At 30.6% G+C, this 16,717-nt stretch overlaps 3 protein-coding genes across 6 annotated transcripts; 1 reads left to right on the top strand and 2 right to left on the bottom strand.

Annotated features, from left to right (window-relative positions):
• The first annotated feature begins 2,668 nt into the window (after positions 1–2,668).
• LOC124919812 (UDP-glycosyltransferase 74F2-like) lies at positions 2,669–4,264 on the top strand. Its single transcript, XM_047460153.1, has 2 exons — positions 2,669–3,332; positions 3,487–4,264. Exons 1-2 carry the CDS (start codon positions 2,679–2,681, stop codon positions 4,207–4,209), a joined length of 1,377 nt encoding a protein of 458 aa, XP_047316109.1. The 5' UTR covers positions 2,669–2,678; the 3' UTR covers positions 4,210–4,264.
• Positions 4,265–7,130: 2,866 nt separating this feature from the next.
• On the bottom strand, positions 7,131–13,782 carry LOC124920546 (mitochondrial proton/calcium exchanger protein-like). 2 transcript variants are annotated; one of them, XM_047461049.1, is made up of 15 exons: positions 13,700–13,782; positions 12,173–12,831; positions 11,765–12,077; positions 11,105–11,251; positions 10,934–11,022; positions 10,737–10,829; positions 10,402–10,528; positions 9,251–9,315; positions 8,972–9,146; positions 8,523–8,708; positions 8,381–8,428; positions 8,050–8,187; positions 7,726–7,808; positions 7,511–7,626; positions 7,131–7,424 (listed from the first exon to the last, which is right to left on the bottom strand). In XM_047461049.1, exons 2-15 carry the CDS (start codon positions 12,757–12,759, stop codon positions 7,312–7,314), a joined length of 2,280 nt encoding a protein of 759 aa, XP_047317005.1. In that variant the 5' UTR covers positions 12,760–12,831; positions 13,700–13,782; the 3' UTR covers positions 7,131–7,311. The 2 variants fall into 2 exon arrangements, with proteins under 2 accessions (XP_047317005.1, XP_047317004.1); XM_047461048.1 differs by having other exon boundaries at positions 13,564–13,702.
• A 1,151-nt stretch (positions 13,783–14,933) lies between these two features.
• Positions 14,934–16,515, bottom strand: LOC124920596 (60S ribosomal protein L2, mitochondrial). Of its 3 annotated transcripts, none has more exons than XM_047461114.1 (4): positions 16,340–16,515; positions 15,893–15,973; positions 15,244–15,802; positions 14,934–15,156 (listed from the first exon to the last, which is right to left on the bottom strand). In XM_047461114.1, the coding sequence occupies exons 2-3, from the start codon at positions 15,960–15,962 to the stop codon at positions 15,267–15,269; spliced, it is 606 nt and encodes a 201-aa protein (XP_047317070.1). In that variant the 5' UTR covers positions 15,963–15,973; positions 16,340–16,515; the 3' UTR covers positions 14,934–15,156; positions 15,244–15,266. The 3 variants fall into 3 exon arrangements, with proteins under 3 accessions (XP_047317070.1, XP_047317069.1, XP_047317068.1); XM_047461113.1 differs by having other exon boundaries at positions 14,934–15,153; positions 16,340–16,514; XM_047461112.1 differs by having other exon boundaries at positions 14,934–15,802.
• Between the last annotated feature and the right edge of the window lie 202 nt (positions 16,516–16,717).

Below are 16,717 nucleotides of genomic sequence, written 5' to 3'. Positions count from 1 at the left end.
CAACTTAACAGAAAAAATTTAATAGCGTTAGATTTTTTTACAATTGTACAATTTATTTTTATTTTTTTACGATCCATGTTAGCTGTAAAATATTAAATATATAATTTTTTTTAATCAAAATCATTTTTGTTCGGATTTTTGTAACGATTACATCTTCCATTTCTCAACTCATCCACAACCTTTCACCCTAGCCGTTCAAGGGCGAATCTATGTACAAGCCTACCCGGACTATAACCCGAGTAGCCTAAAATATTTTATATGTAAATGACAATAACGACAGGAAAATACAATAGTTATTGATAATTTTCCGTCGCTAAAAGTTTTTAGTGACAATTAACTAGGTATATTTTGTTTGTTTACTTAATATTATTATCATTCTAGTCTAGGTAGATTTTACGGAAAAAGAGATTAACCCATGTAGATTTTAAATCCTAGTTTGCCCTTATAATCATTAACCAAAATTTACCGATCTCTTTAACACTACGTTGACGATACTATATCCGAGACTTGTTTTATTTATTTATTGAGATTCTATTTGGACAAGATTCGAGGAGTAACTAAAATGAACTAAAAGTTTAGAGACTTATTGAGAAAAAAGAAGAAAGACTCTAGAAGAACCTGTTGGGTGTGAATGCGATTGGAGTTTGACTCAGTTTTTGTTTATCGATTCCGTTGCGCCACTATCTCACACAAAGGAGACAACCCTCTCTCTAGCATCCAAACACCGCAAAGGAATTTGACATCTATCTCTTAACAAGAGAGTAGTATCTATTTATATTATTAGGTCAAATTCAATAAGCGAGTTACTAGAGATTGGGTCACAATGTTGGGCCAACCAATATTCAACCGAACGGAAGGGGATATCCCTTCTTCGTCTTGCAATTCGACAAATTCTTCCGATTATATATCGGATATGGCATTGATTACTTTGCCAATGATTTCACTTCGCTAGTGAAGACAGCCGTTTTCGTAACTTCCTACGAAGATCTTTGCACCGACGACTATGGTTGCTTTGTCTACTTGAACTCGTCTAGATCGTGTTTCATTATTGAAAACGAAATGGTTCTATTACGTTGAGTCATGAGAATAATTTAGGGTTCATTAAAACTTCATTTAAGCCTTCCAACGATGTCGTACTTGTTGTTCTTGTTTTTGGCTGTTCTGGGTTCTCTTTGTGGAGAAGATTTGAAATGGGTTAAAAGTGGTTTCAGTCTAGTTTTTGTTTTTTGTTTTTTTGTATGTGAGGTTTAGTGGTAATCTTGCTAATGAATATTTTTATTTCGTTTGATTTTAATAATACATGTATAAGTTTAGGTGGCGAAACACAAATGTAACATTAATTTTTTTAAATATGACACATTTTAAGAAGTTGGTAGATTATTTCAAGTACATAAGTATATATTTGAGACATCCTTCAAAGTTGGTAGACAATTTGGTATTATTCCACACAAAAATTATATATTTAATATTTTACGGATGACTGGATTAAAAAAATAAAATCATTTTTCAAAACTTAACACCGTTTATTTTTTTTTTCTTGTTAGGTTGATATATTTAACACATTTTGCATACATAGAATTTTACTATTTTATAAACAAATTTGAAACCTCTATCAAATTTTGTGCATAAAAACATTTGTCCCGACCAATATTATTTAATTTTTGTAAATAATTAATACATATTAAAAATGATAAATAATATTTTAAATACAACATAGTGAGAAAAGAAATTCATGAAGTGTCAAACATATTACCCAAAATGTTTTCCGATCGATTCCACCAGTTTTCTGAAACAATAATCAGAAAGAAGAGTGATAGAAGAGGGAATTTGGAAGAGATAATGAAGAAGAGAGTGACGTGTAAAAAAAATTGAGTGAGGAAAGAGAAAAGAGAGAAAATTGTTATTTTTTTAACGAATCAAATTGCGCCACGTAATTCGCTCTACCAAATTCCCTCACCCAATCATTTTTCTATCACCAAATATCTTATTAATAATATTATGAATGATATGAATCATTTTAATAATAGTACGTTCATTCAAGGTTTGACAATTTCTTTTAAATTAGATAGTTTACAAGAAAACAATCAGAATTTTAACCCCAAATATGTAAGTATGTATTCTCATCAACTATCTAAGAACTCGAGTATCATTTAATGAATTTTAGTTGTACTCCATAAAATATTTCAAATACTTATCGTTCCTCGAAAATGCCAAATTAATTTTTATATGAAATGAACGTTGATCAACTTGAATCAATTGTTGTTTCATCTTGATTTTATTAAAATTATTTTCTAAAACCTTTGTTCCATAAAAACAAAATGAAAATATGTTATTTAAATTATTAATTGGTTTAATTACTAAATTATATTTGTCACCAATTTATCCCCAATTATAACCTATTAAATTGAAATGAATGTGACTATGAGATTATATATGAATATTTAAAAAAATAAAAAAAATAATTAATTATTTTTTATTTAAAAATATAGTTATTTGATATGAAATGATTAATTTAATTGATATGAAAATGACATGATAGAGATAGAATTTTTAAAAAATCATAAAAAATCACCATATATCAAACTATTTATAAATGGATATGATTTCTTATATATATATACATATCCAACATCTCTTCATGATCATCAAAGAGAGATTGAAGTCAAATTAAGGTGATCATGGAGAATAGAAAACAACATCATCATGTATTAGCAATACCTTATCCAACACAAGGCCACATAAATCCAATGCTTCAATTCTTCAAACGTCTAGTTTCAAAAAACCTCAAAACAACCTTAGCCATCACCAAATTTCACTTCAATTCTACCCACCCACCTCCTTCCATTAACTCCATCTCAATCGATACAATCTCCGACGGTTTCGACGACGCCGGTTACTCCCAAGCCTCCGACAGCCAATCCTACCTCGAAACTTTCCAAATCGCCGGTTCCAAAACCTTACTAGACCTCATAAGCCGCCACCAAACAGCCGGAAACCCCATAGATTGTGTCGTCTATGACTCCTTCATTCCTTGGGTTTTCGACGTTGTTAAGCCCCTAGGAATCAAAACCGCTAGCTTTTTCACTCAGCCCTGTGCCGTTAACTTTCTTTACTATAACGTTTCCATCGGAAAGATCCCGGTTGGGTCCTCCGTTGATGCACCGGTGACATCCATACCCGGGCTACCGTTGCTCACGGTGGATGACTTACCGCCTTTCGTGTCGGAACCGGAGGTTTATGTGCCTTATCGTGACATGGTTTTCGGACAGTTTCGTAATGTTGTTGAAGCCGATTTCGTGTTTGTAAATACCTTTTACGAATTGGAGGAAGAGGTATATAAGAAACAAATAATGATACAGATTACAAATTTGATTTTGATGTCATATCATTCTCGAAACTATTAATAACACCAAATTTTATTGATTTTGTCATTTTTCTTTATTGATAACTTAATTGCATAAAATAAAAATGTTTGTCTATATATAGGTGGTGAATGAGATGTCAAAGTATAGTCCACTTATAACAATTGGACCAACAATCCCATCTTTTTACTTAGACAAAAGGGTTGAAAACGACAACGATTACGGCCTCAACCTCTTCGAGTCGGACCCATCAACCACCATCCAATGGCTAAGCTCAAAGCCAAAGGGATCCGTCGTCTACGTCTCATTTGGCAGTCTGTCGGACCTCGGAGGAGGCCAAATGGAGGAGATTTTATGGGGTTTGAAGGGTTCCGAGTTCAACTTCTTGTGGGTTATTAGAGCAACAGAGATGCCAAAGTTCCCGGATTCTTTTGTTAATTCGGAGAAGGGTTTGGTTGTTGGATGGTGCCCGCAGTTGGAGGTGTTAGCAAACGATGCTGTCGGTTGTTTTTTCTCTCATGCAGGGTGGAATTCGACAATTGAAGCTATGAGCTTGGGAGTGCCAATGGTGGTTATGCCTCAATGGACTGACCAGCCTATGAATGCTAAGTTGGCTGAAGATGTTTGGAAGGTGGCGATTAGGGTTAGGCTTAATGAGAAGGGGATTGTGGGAAGAGATGAAGTGGAGAGATGTGTGAGGGAAGTTATGGATGGAGAAAGTGGGAAGGAGATGAAGATGATGGCTTTGAAATGGAGGGATTTGGCTAAGGAGGCTATTGATGAAGGTGGTTCTTCTGATATAAACATTGATAATTTCATAAAGAAATTGTCTGATTTGAAAAATTAAATTGTTGCTTTTATTTACACTATCATTACAGCTTGTTCTTTTCATGTTTATTAATGTTTCAAATATAATAATAATAATAAAATAATGGTGATTTAATTCAAATCTCTCTTACCTATCACAAATGTAGACTTTTTGAAGCTTCTTTCATCTTATCTTTTGGATTTATCTTTTTGGATTGGTGAATATTTAATTATTAGAAATGATAGTGTAGAGAAAGAATGAGGAAATTTAAAATTTTAAAATTCTATAAATAAATCTTGGTAAGACAGGCAAGTACATTATTATTAATAATAAAGAGTGGACCTCAATTAAATGATTTTTCATGTTGGGTTACAATTTTCCAATTGCTTAGGTTTGCAATGACGTCATAAATAAAAGGATTCTTATTTATTTTTTAAAAATAATTAAATATATGAAATATGTTACTAATAATTATTTAAAAAAACAATATAAGGGCTAGTTTGATTATGTTTGATATAATTTAAACTTATTTAATTGTTAAGTTTGGATGAGTTTGAATTAGCTTATCAGTTTATTTATTTTTTATATTTATAATATTATTTAATGATTAATATTATATATATTTATTAATTTAATTTTAAATATTAATAAATAATTTAAATTTAAAAAATAAGTATATATTTGAATAAAGACAATAATTTATTATTATATATATTTTTTACTTTTCAACACCTTCACTACCCAATTTTTCAATTGTCAATTCATTATTGAATTCTCTCACCATCTTCCTATTATAATTCATTTCAGTCACGTTTGATTCATCTCAATTGTAATCGATATTTTAGATAATTAATTAAGGTTAGTTTAATTTCTAAAACTATATTTCTAAATAAAAAAATTATGTGGTTAAGACATGTTATAATCAAAGCCTTCGAGGTTTCGGTAAAATCGTTTTTGGTGAGATACATTGAAACTTTAAACGCATATCTTGAACCACCAAGCTACAACCATTTATGTTTTAAAATTACAATAAATACAACTAAATATTTTGATATTTTTAACAAATGGGCTACCCTGGGGAGTGGGCTGTCATAGCCCGAAGGCTTGCCGGGCTTACCCAGAGCCAGCCCTGGTTATAATTATCATTACCATTGATAGTGTTTGGTTTGTATGGAGGAATCACTACCGATAATATTATTGGTAGTAATTAATAAATTTTATATTTAATTTTTATATATTTTATACCGATAACTTTATTTTTTTTAATCTTTTCTTATTATTACTTATTTAAAAAACATATAAATAAATCGATTAATTTAATATATATATATATAAAAGAGAAATAATTTGTCAAAATAAAAAATATTAATAAATTTTATATTTAATTTTATATTCTCTTTAATTTAATATATAATTTAATATAATTATAAACTTTATTAATTTTTTTTTATTCTTTTCCTATTATTACTCATTTAAAAAAATATATAAATAAACCAATTAATTCATATATATATATATATATATATATATATATATGTAATGTATATATATATATGTAATGTATATATATATATATATATATATATATATATATATATATATATATATATATATATATATATATATATATATATATGTAATGTATATATATATATGTAATGTATATATATATATGTAATGTATATATATATATGTAATGTATATATATATATGTAATGTATATATATATATGTAATGTATATATATATATGTAATGTATATATATATATATATATATATATATATATATATATATATATATATATATATATATATATATATATATATATATATATATATATATATATATATATATATATATATATATATATATAAAGAAAAGAAAAGAAAAAGGAGAAATAATTAGTCAAAATAAAAAAAATATTAATAAATTTTATATTTAATTTTTTATTATATATATATATATATATATATTAATTATTATAAATATTTGGTTTGTTTATATTATAAATTTTAACTATTTATTTAAATTTAATTAAAAAATATATTTATTTAAATATAATTAATTTTAATAGTTATTAAAATATCATGCTAAATAAACCATAGATATTAATATACTTATAAATTATTAATTTTGTTTATTCTCTTTCTATTATTATTCAATTAAAAGTTATATAAATAAATAAATAAATTTAATATATAGATATAAAAATCAATAAATATAAAAAAGAAAAATAATTAGTCAAAAGTAAAATAAATTATTAATAAATTTTATATTAAATTTTTTATTCTCTTTATTATATTTTTATTAATTATTATGATTGTTGATGTAATTTGATTGGTTTATATTATAAATTTTAAATTTTAATTTATATTAATATATTTTCATAGTTGATTTTGATAAGTAAAAAATTATTATTTTATACTAAAATTAATTAAACGAGAAACACTAAAATATCATGCTAAATAAAACAATTAAAAAAAATAAATAAATATGTAGTCAAAACTATATTTGTTTTTTTAATAAAAAATCACTAACAATTCCACCATTGATTATTTTATATATATTATGATACACCTATTATAAATAATAAATAAAATATATTTAAATGTATGTTTTTTTATATGAAATAGACGAGAAAGATTGAATAAAATGATTAAAAGAAATAAATAGATGAAAAAGAATGAATAAAAAAATATTTAAAAATGATAAGAGAAAAAAACACTAAGATTATGATCTTAAACTTAAACGCTGAGGAAGGAGGTAGAGAGAAAATTAAATTTAAATGCAAGAGTGTATTTAATTATAATTTTGTGTGTGAGCTTATTAGCAAAATTACTATAACAACTTATTATGCAAACACCCATACACGACTTATAAACGATGAATCAAACAAGGCCATCAATTGGTCCAAAAACATATGTATATAATGGTACAACAAGAATTAATATATATTTTTAAAGTTTCCATTCAAAATTGGAGCAATCCAAGATTAATTATATATTACCTAAAAAAGGACATGTTTCATCTTTTTTATCCTATACTAAAAGAAGATAGAAGATGTGAACATTAGGAACCACACATTCTCTATATTACTAATAACCTTGTATTGATGATGGCCTCTAGCTGCCAAATAGAATCTAATTTCTATCTTTTCCACTTCCAGATGTGTCTGTACTGTCTTCTTCTTCTTCCGCTCTTCCTCCTCCTCGGCTGCCCAACCTCACAATATCTTCCACAAGGATCTTTCCGTCTGCAGTACATTACATACATGGTTTTAAAAGTTTTTATCGACCCATTAATTAATTAAAAGTCGTCTCTAAACCAGTACTAACTAACCTGTATCTTTAGAGAGATTGCTGATGAGTTCTTGGATACCCTCCTTGTCCAAAGTATTCTTCAAGTAAGAAGCTGCAGCTGCAACTTCCTCTGGACTCACTTTCCCATCATAATCTCTGTCATCCCATCCCCAATTAGTTTTAAATCATTCCTTTTAAAACAATATCATTTGCTGCTACACACATCAAAGATAAACAAACAAACAAACAAAATACCTGTCCAGCAGTCGGAAATGATCGCCAATTTTAGCATCAACGTCGTCAATCTCCTTTTCAAGATTATGAAGCATGGAATCAACCTGAAATGAACCAATGTGTTATTTTTCTCAACAACATTAACAACAAGTGAATTCTTAAATTTCAAGATATCCAGAAAGAGAGATTGTGAATTTGAACATTAATTACTCATATTTGCTTTATTAAGCAGACTACATGAGAGTTCAATTAACACAGTTATATATACGAGTTCTTGGCAAAGCATGGGGAAGAAAGGTAAAATTAGAAAGACGTAAAGATTTCATGCAAATCAAGACGTCTTACCTTATCTATAAGTGCTGAAGAAACCTCATCACCTTCAGAGGTCTCATTGATCTCTTCCCGGGCAGCTTTATATGCCTTCACGTTCTCTTTCTCACTATCAGTGCTATCTTTCTCTACTACACTGTTATAAAGTTCAATCTGGAAGAAAAAAAATTAATAGTCACTGTGTTTCTGCATGTAAATGATGCTGCAGCAAATTTCACAGGAAAATAAATAGACACATTTGCTTTCTTTAAAAAGGTCATCAGAATGAAGAAAATGGATATTACATGCATGATGCTGCAAACAATAATTAATTTTATCTGATATCTGCATCATCATCCAGGCATACCTCTTTATTCACCAGTCTCAAGAACTCTTCACGCTCTCCACTAACAGACTGCACAAATTAATAATAAAAGTAAGCTCTATGCAGTTTGGTAAACATAAAAGGCATGTCCCCATGTATAATAGGAATAGTGCTTAATTCTTACAGATGCAGAAGCTAACACTGACAATGCACGACTGAGTTCACAAAGGTCCTCCCGATTTTCTAGAGATCTTGTTTTAGCTAGTTCTTGAGCATCTTTCATGGTTGCATCAGTCATTTCTTTTAAAGCCACATCCTCACTAGAAAGAGCTTTCTTTGTTTGCTCTTCTTCCACCTTTCCTTCTTCCTCCTAAGAACAAATATTCACAAACATTTAAGTAAGTTTACACTAAATGATGCTGCCAATGCAATAGAACTTAGTTTTTTCTGAAAATATGATGGGTATAATTCTAAAGGACAAGGGTAACCTAACCACTATTACATTAAGGCTGAAATTTTTTTAAGGAACATTATATACACTATATGTGGCAGTAGATACTAAAATCAAATTCAGTTTTGGAACAATAAGAGGTCATGATCCTATTAATGAAAATGGCAAGTATGAAGGATAACCTTGATGAGGTCTTCCTGCATTTCAAGGAACTCCAATTTCCTTCTCCTTTCTGAAACATAATCTTCAGATGGAAGTACTGTGACACCAACAGAATCTACAAGCTCATCTGGAAGTGAAGACAGTGCAGCCTGAACAGCTTCTTCTGGCCTTAGTTTCCCAGAAACAGTAAACGATCTGTGCATAATTAAGTAAAAATAATTATTCGGTTCTAAACATACAGTTGTTGAAGTTGCTAAGAAAAAAAATTGGAATAAATTGACAACACTTTTATGGATTACCTTGAGAGAATCAAAAGTGAAGATGGTACTGAATGATTGAGAGATAAATCCAACCAATCGCGAAGCTAACAGAAAATAGAAATAGGTTAAGCTACATTCGTATGATGTAACAGTCAACGAAAAACAAATTGAGTTGTCTAATTATGAATTAATAGATCATTAATCAATCTGAAAAAACATTAACTAATTAACTTAATCAGTATCAAAATGTCCTCACTAAGTCTCATAGATCTTATCCTTTACAAAAGGCTAAAACATTCAATCCTTAATATCAACTGTTGTTCAGTACCTAGCAAATTAACAATATTGTTGTTCATTATTTATGTCCCAAACTGTCACTACCTAAAGCAAATCATGTATCATGAAAAAATATCTTTTACTTATTTAAGGTGGATGAATAGAAAAATCCTTTAGAAATAGATAACTTGTAATACATTTTTTGCTTCTTACTTGAGTTTTGTACAAATATATAATTCCCATTAGAAAATTGAAATAATTTTACATTTTTATTATTATTAGGACAATCTAGGAGAAAGTTTTATAACATATTGCAACCAACCATCTGTTTGTTTATGTAGGAGAAGAAATAAGAAAAGTTTTTATGCATAAAATATGAAATTAATCCTTTACACCATTGACTGGGTTTGAAAGCAAGTAGACTTTTTTAGGACACTAGAATTTCATTTTTATCACATATGAAAAAGAAACCGGATAGATAGATTTACAGTAGAAAAGGGATGAGAATGCAGAAGAACTGGAGTTGATCCATTACATTCAAGTATTAAACATATTTTTGATAACCTAGTTGCTAATTATCTATACTAACAACTACATACTATTTATTGGGCTTAAGTCAGGTCCATTATCTTATAAAACAATAATATTCACCATTTAAATGCACTCCCCTTTGCAGATATAAGATCAACTCTGATCAACAAATTTCTCTTCACATGATTGCATTTGTATCATGTACAACTTATGTTCAAGTTACTTGAAGTCTTAACAAACAATATCTCTATTAACTTGCAACAGTTAAATTGCTTAGCTCGAGCATTAAGAAATTATATGCAAAATATAACTTCCACTAGTACTAGAAGGGGATACTAATGGCAATGAAATCAACAAAGTAAAGGCAAAATGGGAAAAAAGACCTGCTGGCGCATTTCATCAACTGAAAGTAGTCCGAGCATGCCTCTTTCTCTGCAATCTTCACGTAGTTCAGCTTCTGAAAGAGAGTCCACTCCCTCTGATTGTATTAATCTGTCATCCTTCTTTATCCTGATTAAAAATATAGAGACTAGGAGTCAGGAAAATCACACATCAAGAAATCAAATTATACAAGTATTCTGAGTTCCAGCTAGAGAATGCACATGCCAAACTGTTTAAATTACTCTTAAAGAAAGGACAAGAAGACTCGAAAAAACGGACGTTAACCTAGCCTAGCGAAACTTAAAATGATTTATGAAATATATGGAGACATTTATACCATTGAAGCCTTTTCCGAAGCATGAAGCGCAAATATGCATCTGTACCAAAGGGGTTGATTCCCATGTACTTGCACATATTCACTAGTCGAGGCCTGATAGAAGCAAATCAAAGTGCATGTCAGAATGCTGGATGGAGTTAAGATTGTGAATAACCCAAAAGACAAATCCAACTCAATGGGGATGATTATAGATCAACCTGCTAATATTATCTAATGTAAGTTCATCGTTAAACAACTTGGCAAATCCCAAAATTTCCTCATTAGAAACACTGGCTCCTCTCCTAGCCTGCATAAATATGCCAGTTAAAATCATAATCAAGCCAATTAATGAGAACTAGAAAAACACAATGAGATAATCAATGAATCACCTTATTCAAAAAGTCACCCAGGGCTTCAGCTGTCTTCTTAAGTTCTCCAGTTCTGGAGTTTTTAACCTCCTTGGCCATTTCTTTTACAGTGTCCTGAAGAAACTTTGCATACTCTATTCTTGCATGTAGTTTCCTTTTTAATGCTTCCTAACAGATGGGAATTTGACATAGATAAATAAAAATCAAATATAGATAATTATTAATTTGAGACATCCTAGATACTAGATTCTTTACATGATAATGATCTGACTTTTTATGCTATACAACAAGCTTCTCAGATGCTACTATATGTTCATATGCTCAAAGACAGGAAATTGAAGCTTTGCAAGTAAAAAATACATATTCTTTAAATTTGGGCAACTCAAATTACACCTGAGACCACATATGCCCCATCTAGTGTTGTTGTGTCTAAGATTCATCAAGGAAGAAGAACCAATGTTTCAAAAGTTAAAAAGTCACCATTCTCATGTTATAATAAGTAATATGGTGAGCATTCTCTTCTCTTCTTTTTTTTCCTGAATAACTAGGAATGATTCGCAAGAATCCATGGCTGCATTGTATAAATGATAATATCCTTCATATTTTTTCTAGGCATATATAATAAACATGTCCTGGAATAAAGCCAATTTTACTTCAAACAAGCAAGTCAATCCTCATTACCTGTTCTTTCATCTTATCTTGAAAAGTTGAAGGCAACATATTGGGAAACAATTTTAGAAAAACTGGAAGCAGGAACTCCATGAATGGGACAATGATAAACACTGCAAATGGAACTAGCCTAAAAATGTCAGCCGTTGTTCGGGTCAACTGCTGTCTCTCCCTCCTGGAGAGACTCTTCCCATGGGCAAGTTTTTGCAATAACCGTGAACAGATCCTCACATCTACTAACAATAGCTTACAGCCCAACCAGTAATGTTGCAGTGTCGATTTAAATTCATCCTTCCAATGAGTTAGCTTATTTGCCCAATCTTGTCTACAAATAAAGGAGAAAATAAACAGGACTTCTTTTCATGCACCCTATTCCATCAAATGGCATTCCAAAACAAAAACATAAAGAGAGAAGCAAACCTGTTCATTGAAGCTACAACTCTTAAAGCAGGACCAATCCCCAGAACTTTAGCCCAAACTCTATGTAACATCGCCGAGTCAGCAGCTTTTTTAGATTCTTGCAAACGCTTTGCTTTAGCTTTGGCCTTTACAGTACTCAGGCCCTCAACTGCCTGATCACACTCCTCTGGTGATGCTTCCTTTCTTTTCATGGCGACTGCTTCTTCATTTTCTTCATCATCTTTATGAAGATTGCGTTGCCCTGCAGTAGCAGAAGACGAGTAATGCCTGAACTCTGATATCATCCTGCTTTCACCAGGGAAATCAAAGTGAGACCTAGTTACCAGAACTCCATGGAAACCACCCCTGAAAAGTCCCAGAGCTGATAATTTTGGTAAATTTTCTTTTGTTCCAAGAAGTGCTTCCACATCCTTTATGGGACTTCCATTATTAGATGACTGATTTACACCTGAGCTGAACCCATGATAAGTCAAACGCTGGCCAGGTTGCTGATAACCCAAACCTTGACAAGTTTGAGTTGCACGAAAAGCATTATTCAGGTAATCAGGAAATACTTTCCTCCTCCTCAAAATTGCTCTTGATGCCATTAGCCCTTATTTTTTCTTCACCAGAATAAAATTAGGGACATCCCAGAGACAGACTTGTTTGATCTCAGACAGCTACAGATACATAAGAAAAAAAATGATTAGAGAATATTTAAATAAATGGAGTCAGTAGTCCTTATTGTGGGATAGATAGTTCTAATTCTATCTATTCAGAATCAATCAAATTGGACGGACAAAAACCAAAATGATTACAAAAAAATCAATTAGCCTTCTTTGGCATCCATATACTAGCCACTGTGCACATAAATCATTTAATAAGATCAATAGTTAGCACTTTATGACATGATAGAGTCTATAGATACCTAATCTGTAATAGAGTAGGAGGAAATTGCATGAAACTAATGGCTTACTGCTAAAAATACTACTAGAAAAAGATTGGTAATAAGTACTACATATTCCCAAGATCCCAAGAAAGACAGCAGAAGATGATTTCTTATTAACACCAAATTCAGAAGAGAAATCGATAAATGTATTAATTTTCTCTCTAAACCTAATAATAGAATTTGGGGTTTGTTCCATCATTTTTCCAGTTATTTTCTTCATCTCTTCCTTCTTGCGTTTTCCCCCATTGTTGGGAATCCAGCTCATATACCAAACATTAAAATAAGATAAGACTAATACTGATAAAGCAAAAACTCTCCTCAAATGGGTTACTTAAAGAAACATAATTGACGGCGGAATGGTTGTGCATTCAATCAAGATTCTCAAACATGACAATATGTAAAACAGAGGAGTGTCCCAGACTGACAAAATAAGTAAGAAGAGAGAACCCATTTCCAAATTTACCTGAATTGTTTCTTATCAGCCATAAACAATCCTAACTCAATACAGAAATCGAACTGCAGGCATAAACATATACATAAATATAAGAGAACAAGCTAAGAAAGAAGAGTATAGAGATTGATTAAAGAGATATGCTTACAGCTTGAGAAAGCTAGCAACAATGGCGGATGTAATGGAGATGATGAATGAAGGTTTTATTTGGGGTTTTAGGGTAAATACTTGGTAGACTTGCGACCACTGTAAAATGAGTGGTCCGTCATGATAGAGATGAGTGTTACGAACGGCTGAGATGAAAGAGACACTATCGTGGGTCCAATAAAAAAACATTTTAAAATGAATTCTTGATCAACACGAAGATAAAATTATCTTCAATGGTTATTTTATTATAAAATAAATAAATAAAAACTAAACTTATACCATAAATCTAGTCATACAAAATTTTTAAAAGTTTTTATCAGATTTTTTTATTTATAATCTTTACCATTTAAACTGACCTAAAAATAATTAATTAAATATTGAATTAATTGATTATTCATATAGTTGCTAATATATTTCTTTTATAAAATTTATAAAAGAATAAGATGAATAATGTTAATTTTATATTAGAAATTTTTTAATTTAATATTAAATTTGAAATTATTTTAAAATAATATAATAAAATTGTCTTGAGATATTTTTGACAATAAATTTAATTTAATATTAGAATTTAGAATTTTATTATTGAATAATTTTAAAATAAATAGTGATAGCTAAGTACAATAATAATAAAATATGCTACCGACATCAAATATATAATAAAATTATCTTGAGATATTTTTCACAATAAATTTAATATAATATTAAAATTTTACAAGAATATGCTATCTATCAAAATAATAGATTTTATAATATTTATAAATTAAAGATATATAATATTTATATATAATTAAAATTAATCCGTCATTAAATCAAGTGATCTTAGTAAAAGAAAATTATTATTATTTTTTTAAAAGATTCTACTCTAAGTCAACATTATAATATCGACACTCTACCAAAATTGCAATAATATATTCGATAATTTACTTATATCGTAACGAGATTTCAATATACCAAAATAACAATATATTATAATAACAATTACCAAAACTTTTTACGTAAATCTACTTATACCGCTTTAAAAATAATATAATAAAATTTAATTTAGACATCAAAACTTATCCCATTTAATGTTTAGAATGCCAACATTTCAACAATAAATTTCATTTATAATTTTGTAAATAAGCTTATTCTCATAATATGATCTTTAATCAAATCAACCAAAAGACCCAAAATTCAGAACAGGGCTTATACTTCACTCAAGTAACTGCAACTTCTTTTAATTTCCTTCTTCAAACTCTTGCAATTCAAATTTCATAATCAAATCATTCAAAAAGCTAACCAAATCCATATCAAGGTTGAATAATTTCCCAAGTAATTAGAGGAAAAATGAAAGATGTAGCAATCTTCTATAAACAGAAGATATCAAATTTGACAATTTACCAGATTTCTTTTGTTAAACAAATTTTCATAATCCATCCATGTCTTCATCAATCTCTGCCCCACTCTTCCAAAACCCTACTTGTTGATCATATGCATAGGTAAGTAAGATTCAATGCAATGCAATGCAACAATTATTAGTAATAAAGAGTGTTACTTCTTCCTTACATGAAATCAAGGATTGGTGTTTATTACTTTCTTCTCTTAAGAGGTCCTGTCTTGTAACCACTCTTAGTAGGCTTACCCCATGGGGTTTGAGAACACTGACCAAATCTCCCACTACTCTTACTCTTCCCTTCACCACCTCCATGAGGATGATCAACCGGGTTCATCGCCACACCACGAACCGTAGGCCTACGACCAAGCCACCTACTTTGCCCCGCCTTTCTCAGCTTCTTCTTCCAATGCTCCGGATTCCCAACAGTCCCTATTGTCGCCCTGCAACGAGTATCTATCAGCTTCTCTCGACCAGAAGGCAGCTTTATCGGGCAATATCTGTGCAAAGCAGGCTCCTTCAGGATCTTTGCTGATGTACCAGCAGAACGCACCAGCTTTCCACCCTGCCCTGGCTTCATTTCAACGTTGTGAATCATGGTTCCAATTCGCATCATCTTTATCGGCATGCAACTACCGATTTGCGAACTGATGTCCATCGTGAACATTGGATTGTTCGACATAATGGATGATAGCTCTGAAGATGGACCGCTAGAGGCCGAGCTGAACCCATCTGTATAAGACATGGAAAATCAAAGTTAACATAGAGATTAGGAAGAAAATGATGATGCTGATGCGAGAGAGAAAGAAAAGAGATAGAGACTGGAGTTGATGCTGGAGACCAGCTTGTTGAAGATCGTTGTGGAAACCGCCCGAGCTCTCAAGAACGCCATTGTTATGTATACTGAAATTGAATACAAAGGAATTACTACAAAACATTATGATTCAAACTATGATATACCCAACTTTTCTTGACCTAATAACCAGAGGGTTTCGTCAAACATTGAAAAAAAAACATATTCTTCATTATTGATCAGATCTCATACATCTTCTGAGCTCTATCAACCCCCAAATGATTATATACAAGACAACAAAGGAGATAGCAAATATTGCAAATAAACTCCAAGAACAGGTAGAAGACTAATTTTATCACAACATTTCAAAGAAACCAAATAGATTCAATCCATAATACAGATAAGGGGTCAGAAAGAATTTCTATTCTTAATCAAAGCATTAACCACAAATGAATCGTATAATTCCTATCACGGACCTGGATGCAGAATTATCTTCAAACAGGAGCTGGATTCTCAGATGGGGAGGTCAAAGACTGTATCTTTCAGATGGGAAATGGAAAAAAAAAGGAAGAGTCGTGGGTCTACCTGAAGACTCAGGTTGAGCCGTGGTGTCTGCAATCTGCCGGCGGCAGCGCGATCTGAAAAAGAAAGTGAGAAAATAATAGGGAGTGGGTCGTGGGCCTTGGTTGGGTCTGCCTGAGTTTGGGCCTATCTCTCTATTGAGAAAGATCTCTACACAAATGCAAATTTAAAATGGATAACAAAATTATTTAATTATTTAGTAGTTTAATACCGTTTGTGACCATTTCTCCCATTCCGCTTATGTTTTCTCTTGCAACAAATAAGATGACATT

The sequence above is a fragment of the Impatiens glandulifera genome, chromosome 1 (genome assembly GCF_907164915.1).
Source record: "Impatiens glandulifera chromosome 1, dImpGla2.1, whole genome shotgun sequence".
Taxonomy (NCBI): domain Eukaryota; kingdom Viridiplantae; phylum Streptophyta; class Magnoliopsida; order Ericales; family Balsaminaceae; genus Impatiens; species Impatiens glandulifera.
The sequence above is the reverse complement of the archived record's forward strand: the minus strand, read 5'-3'. Positions and strand labels throughout refer to the sequence as shown.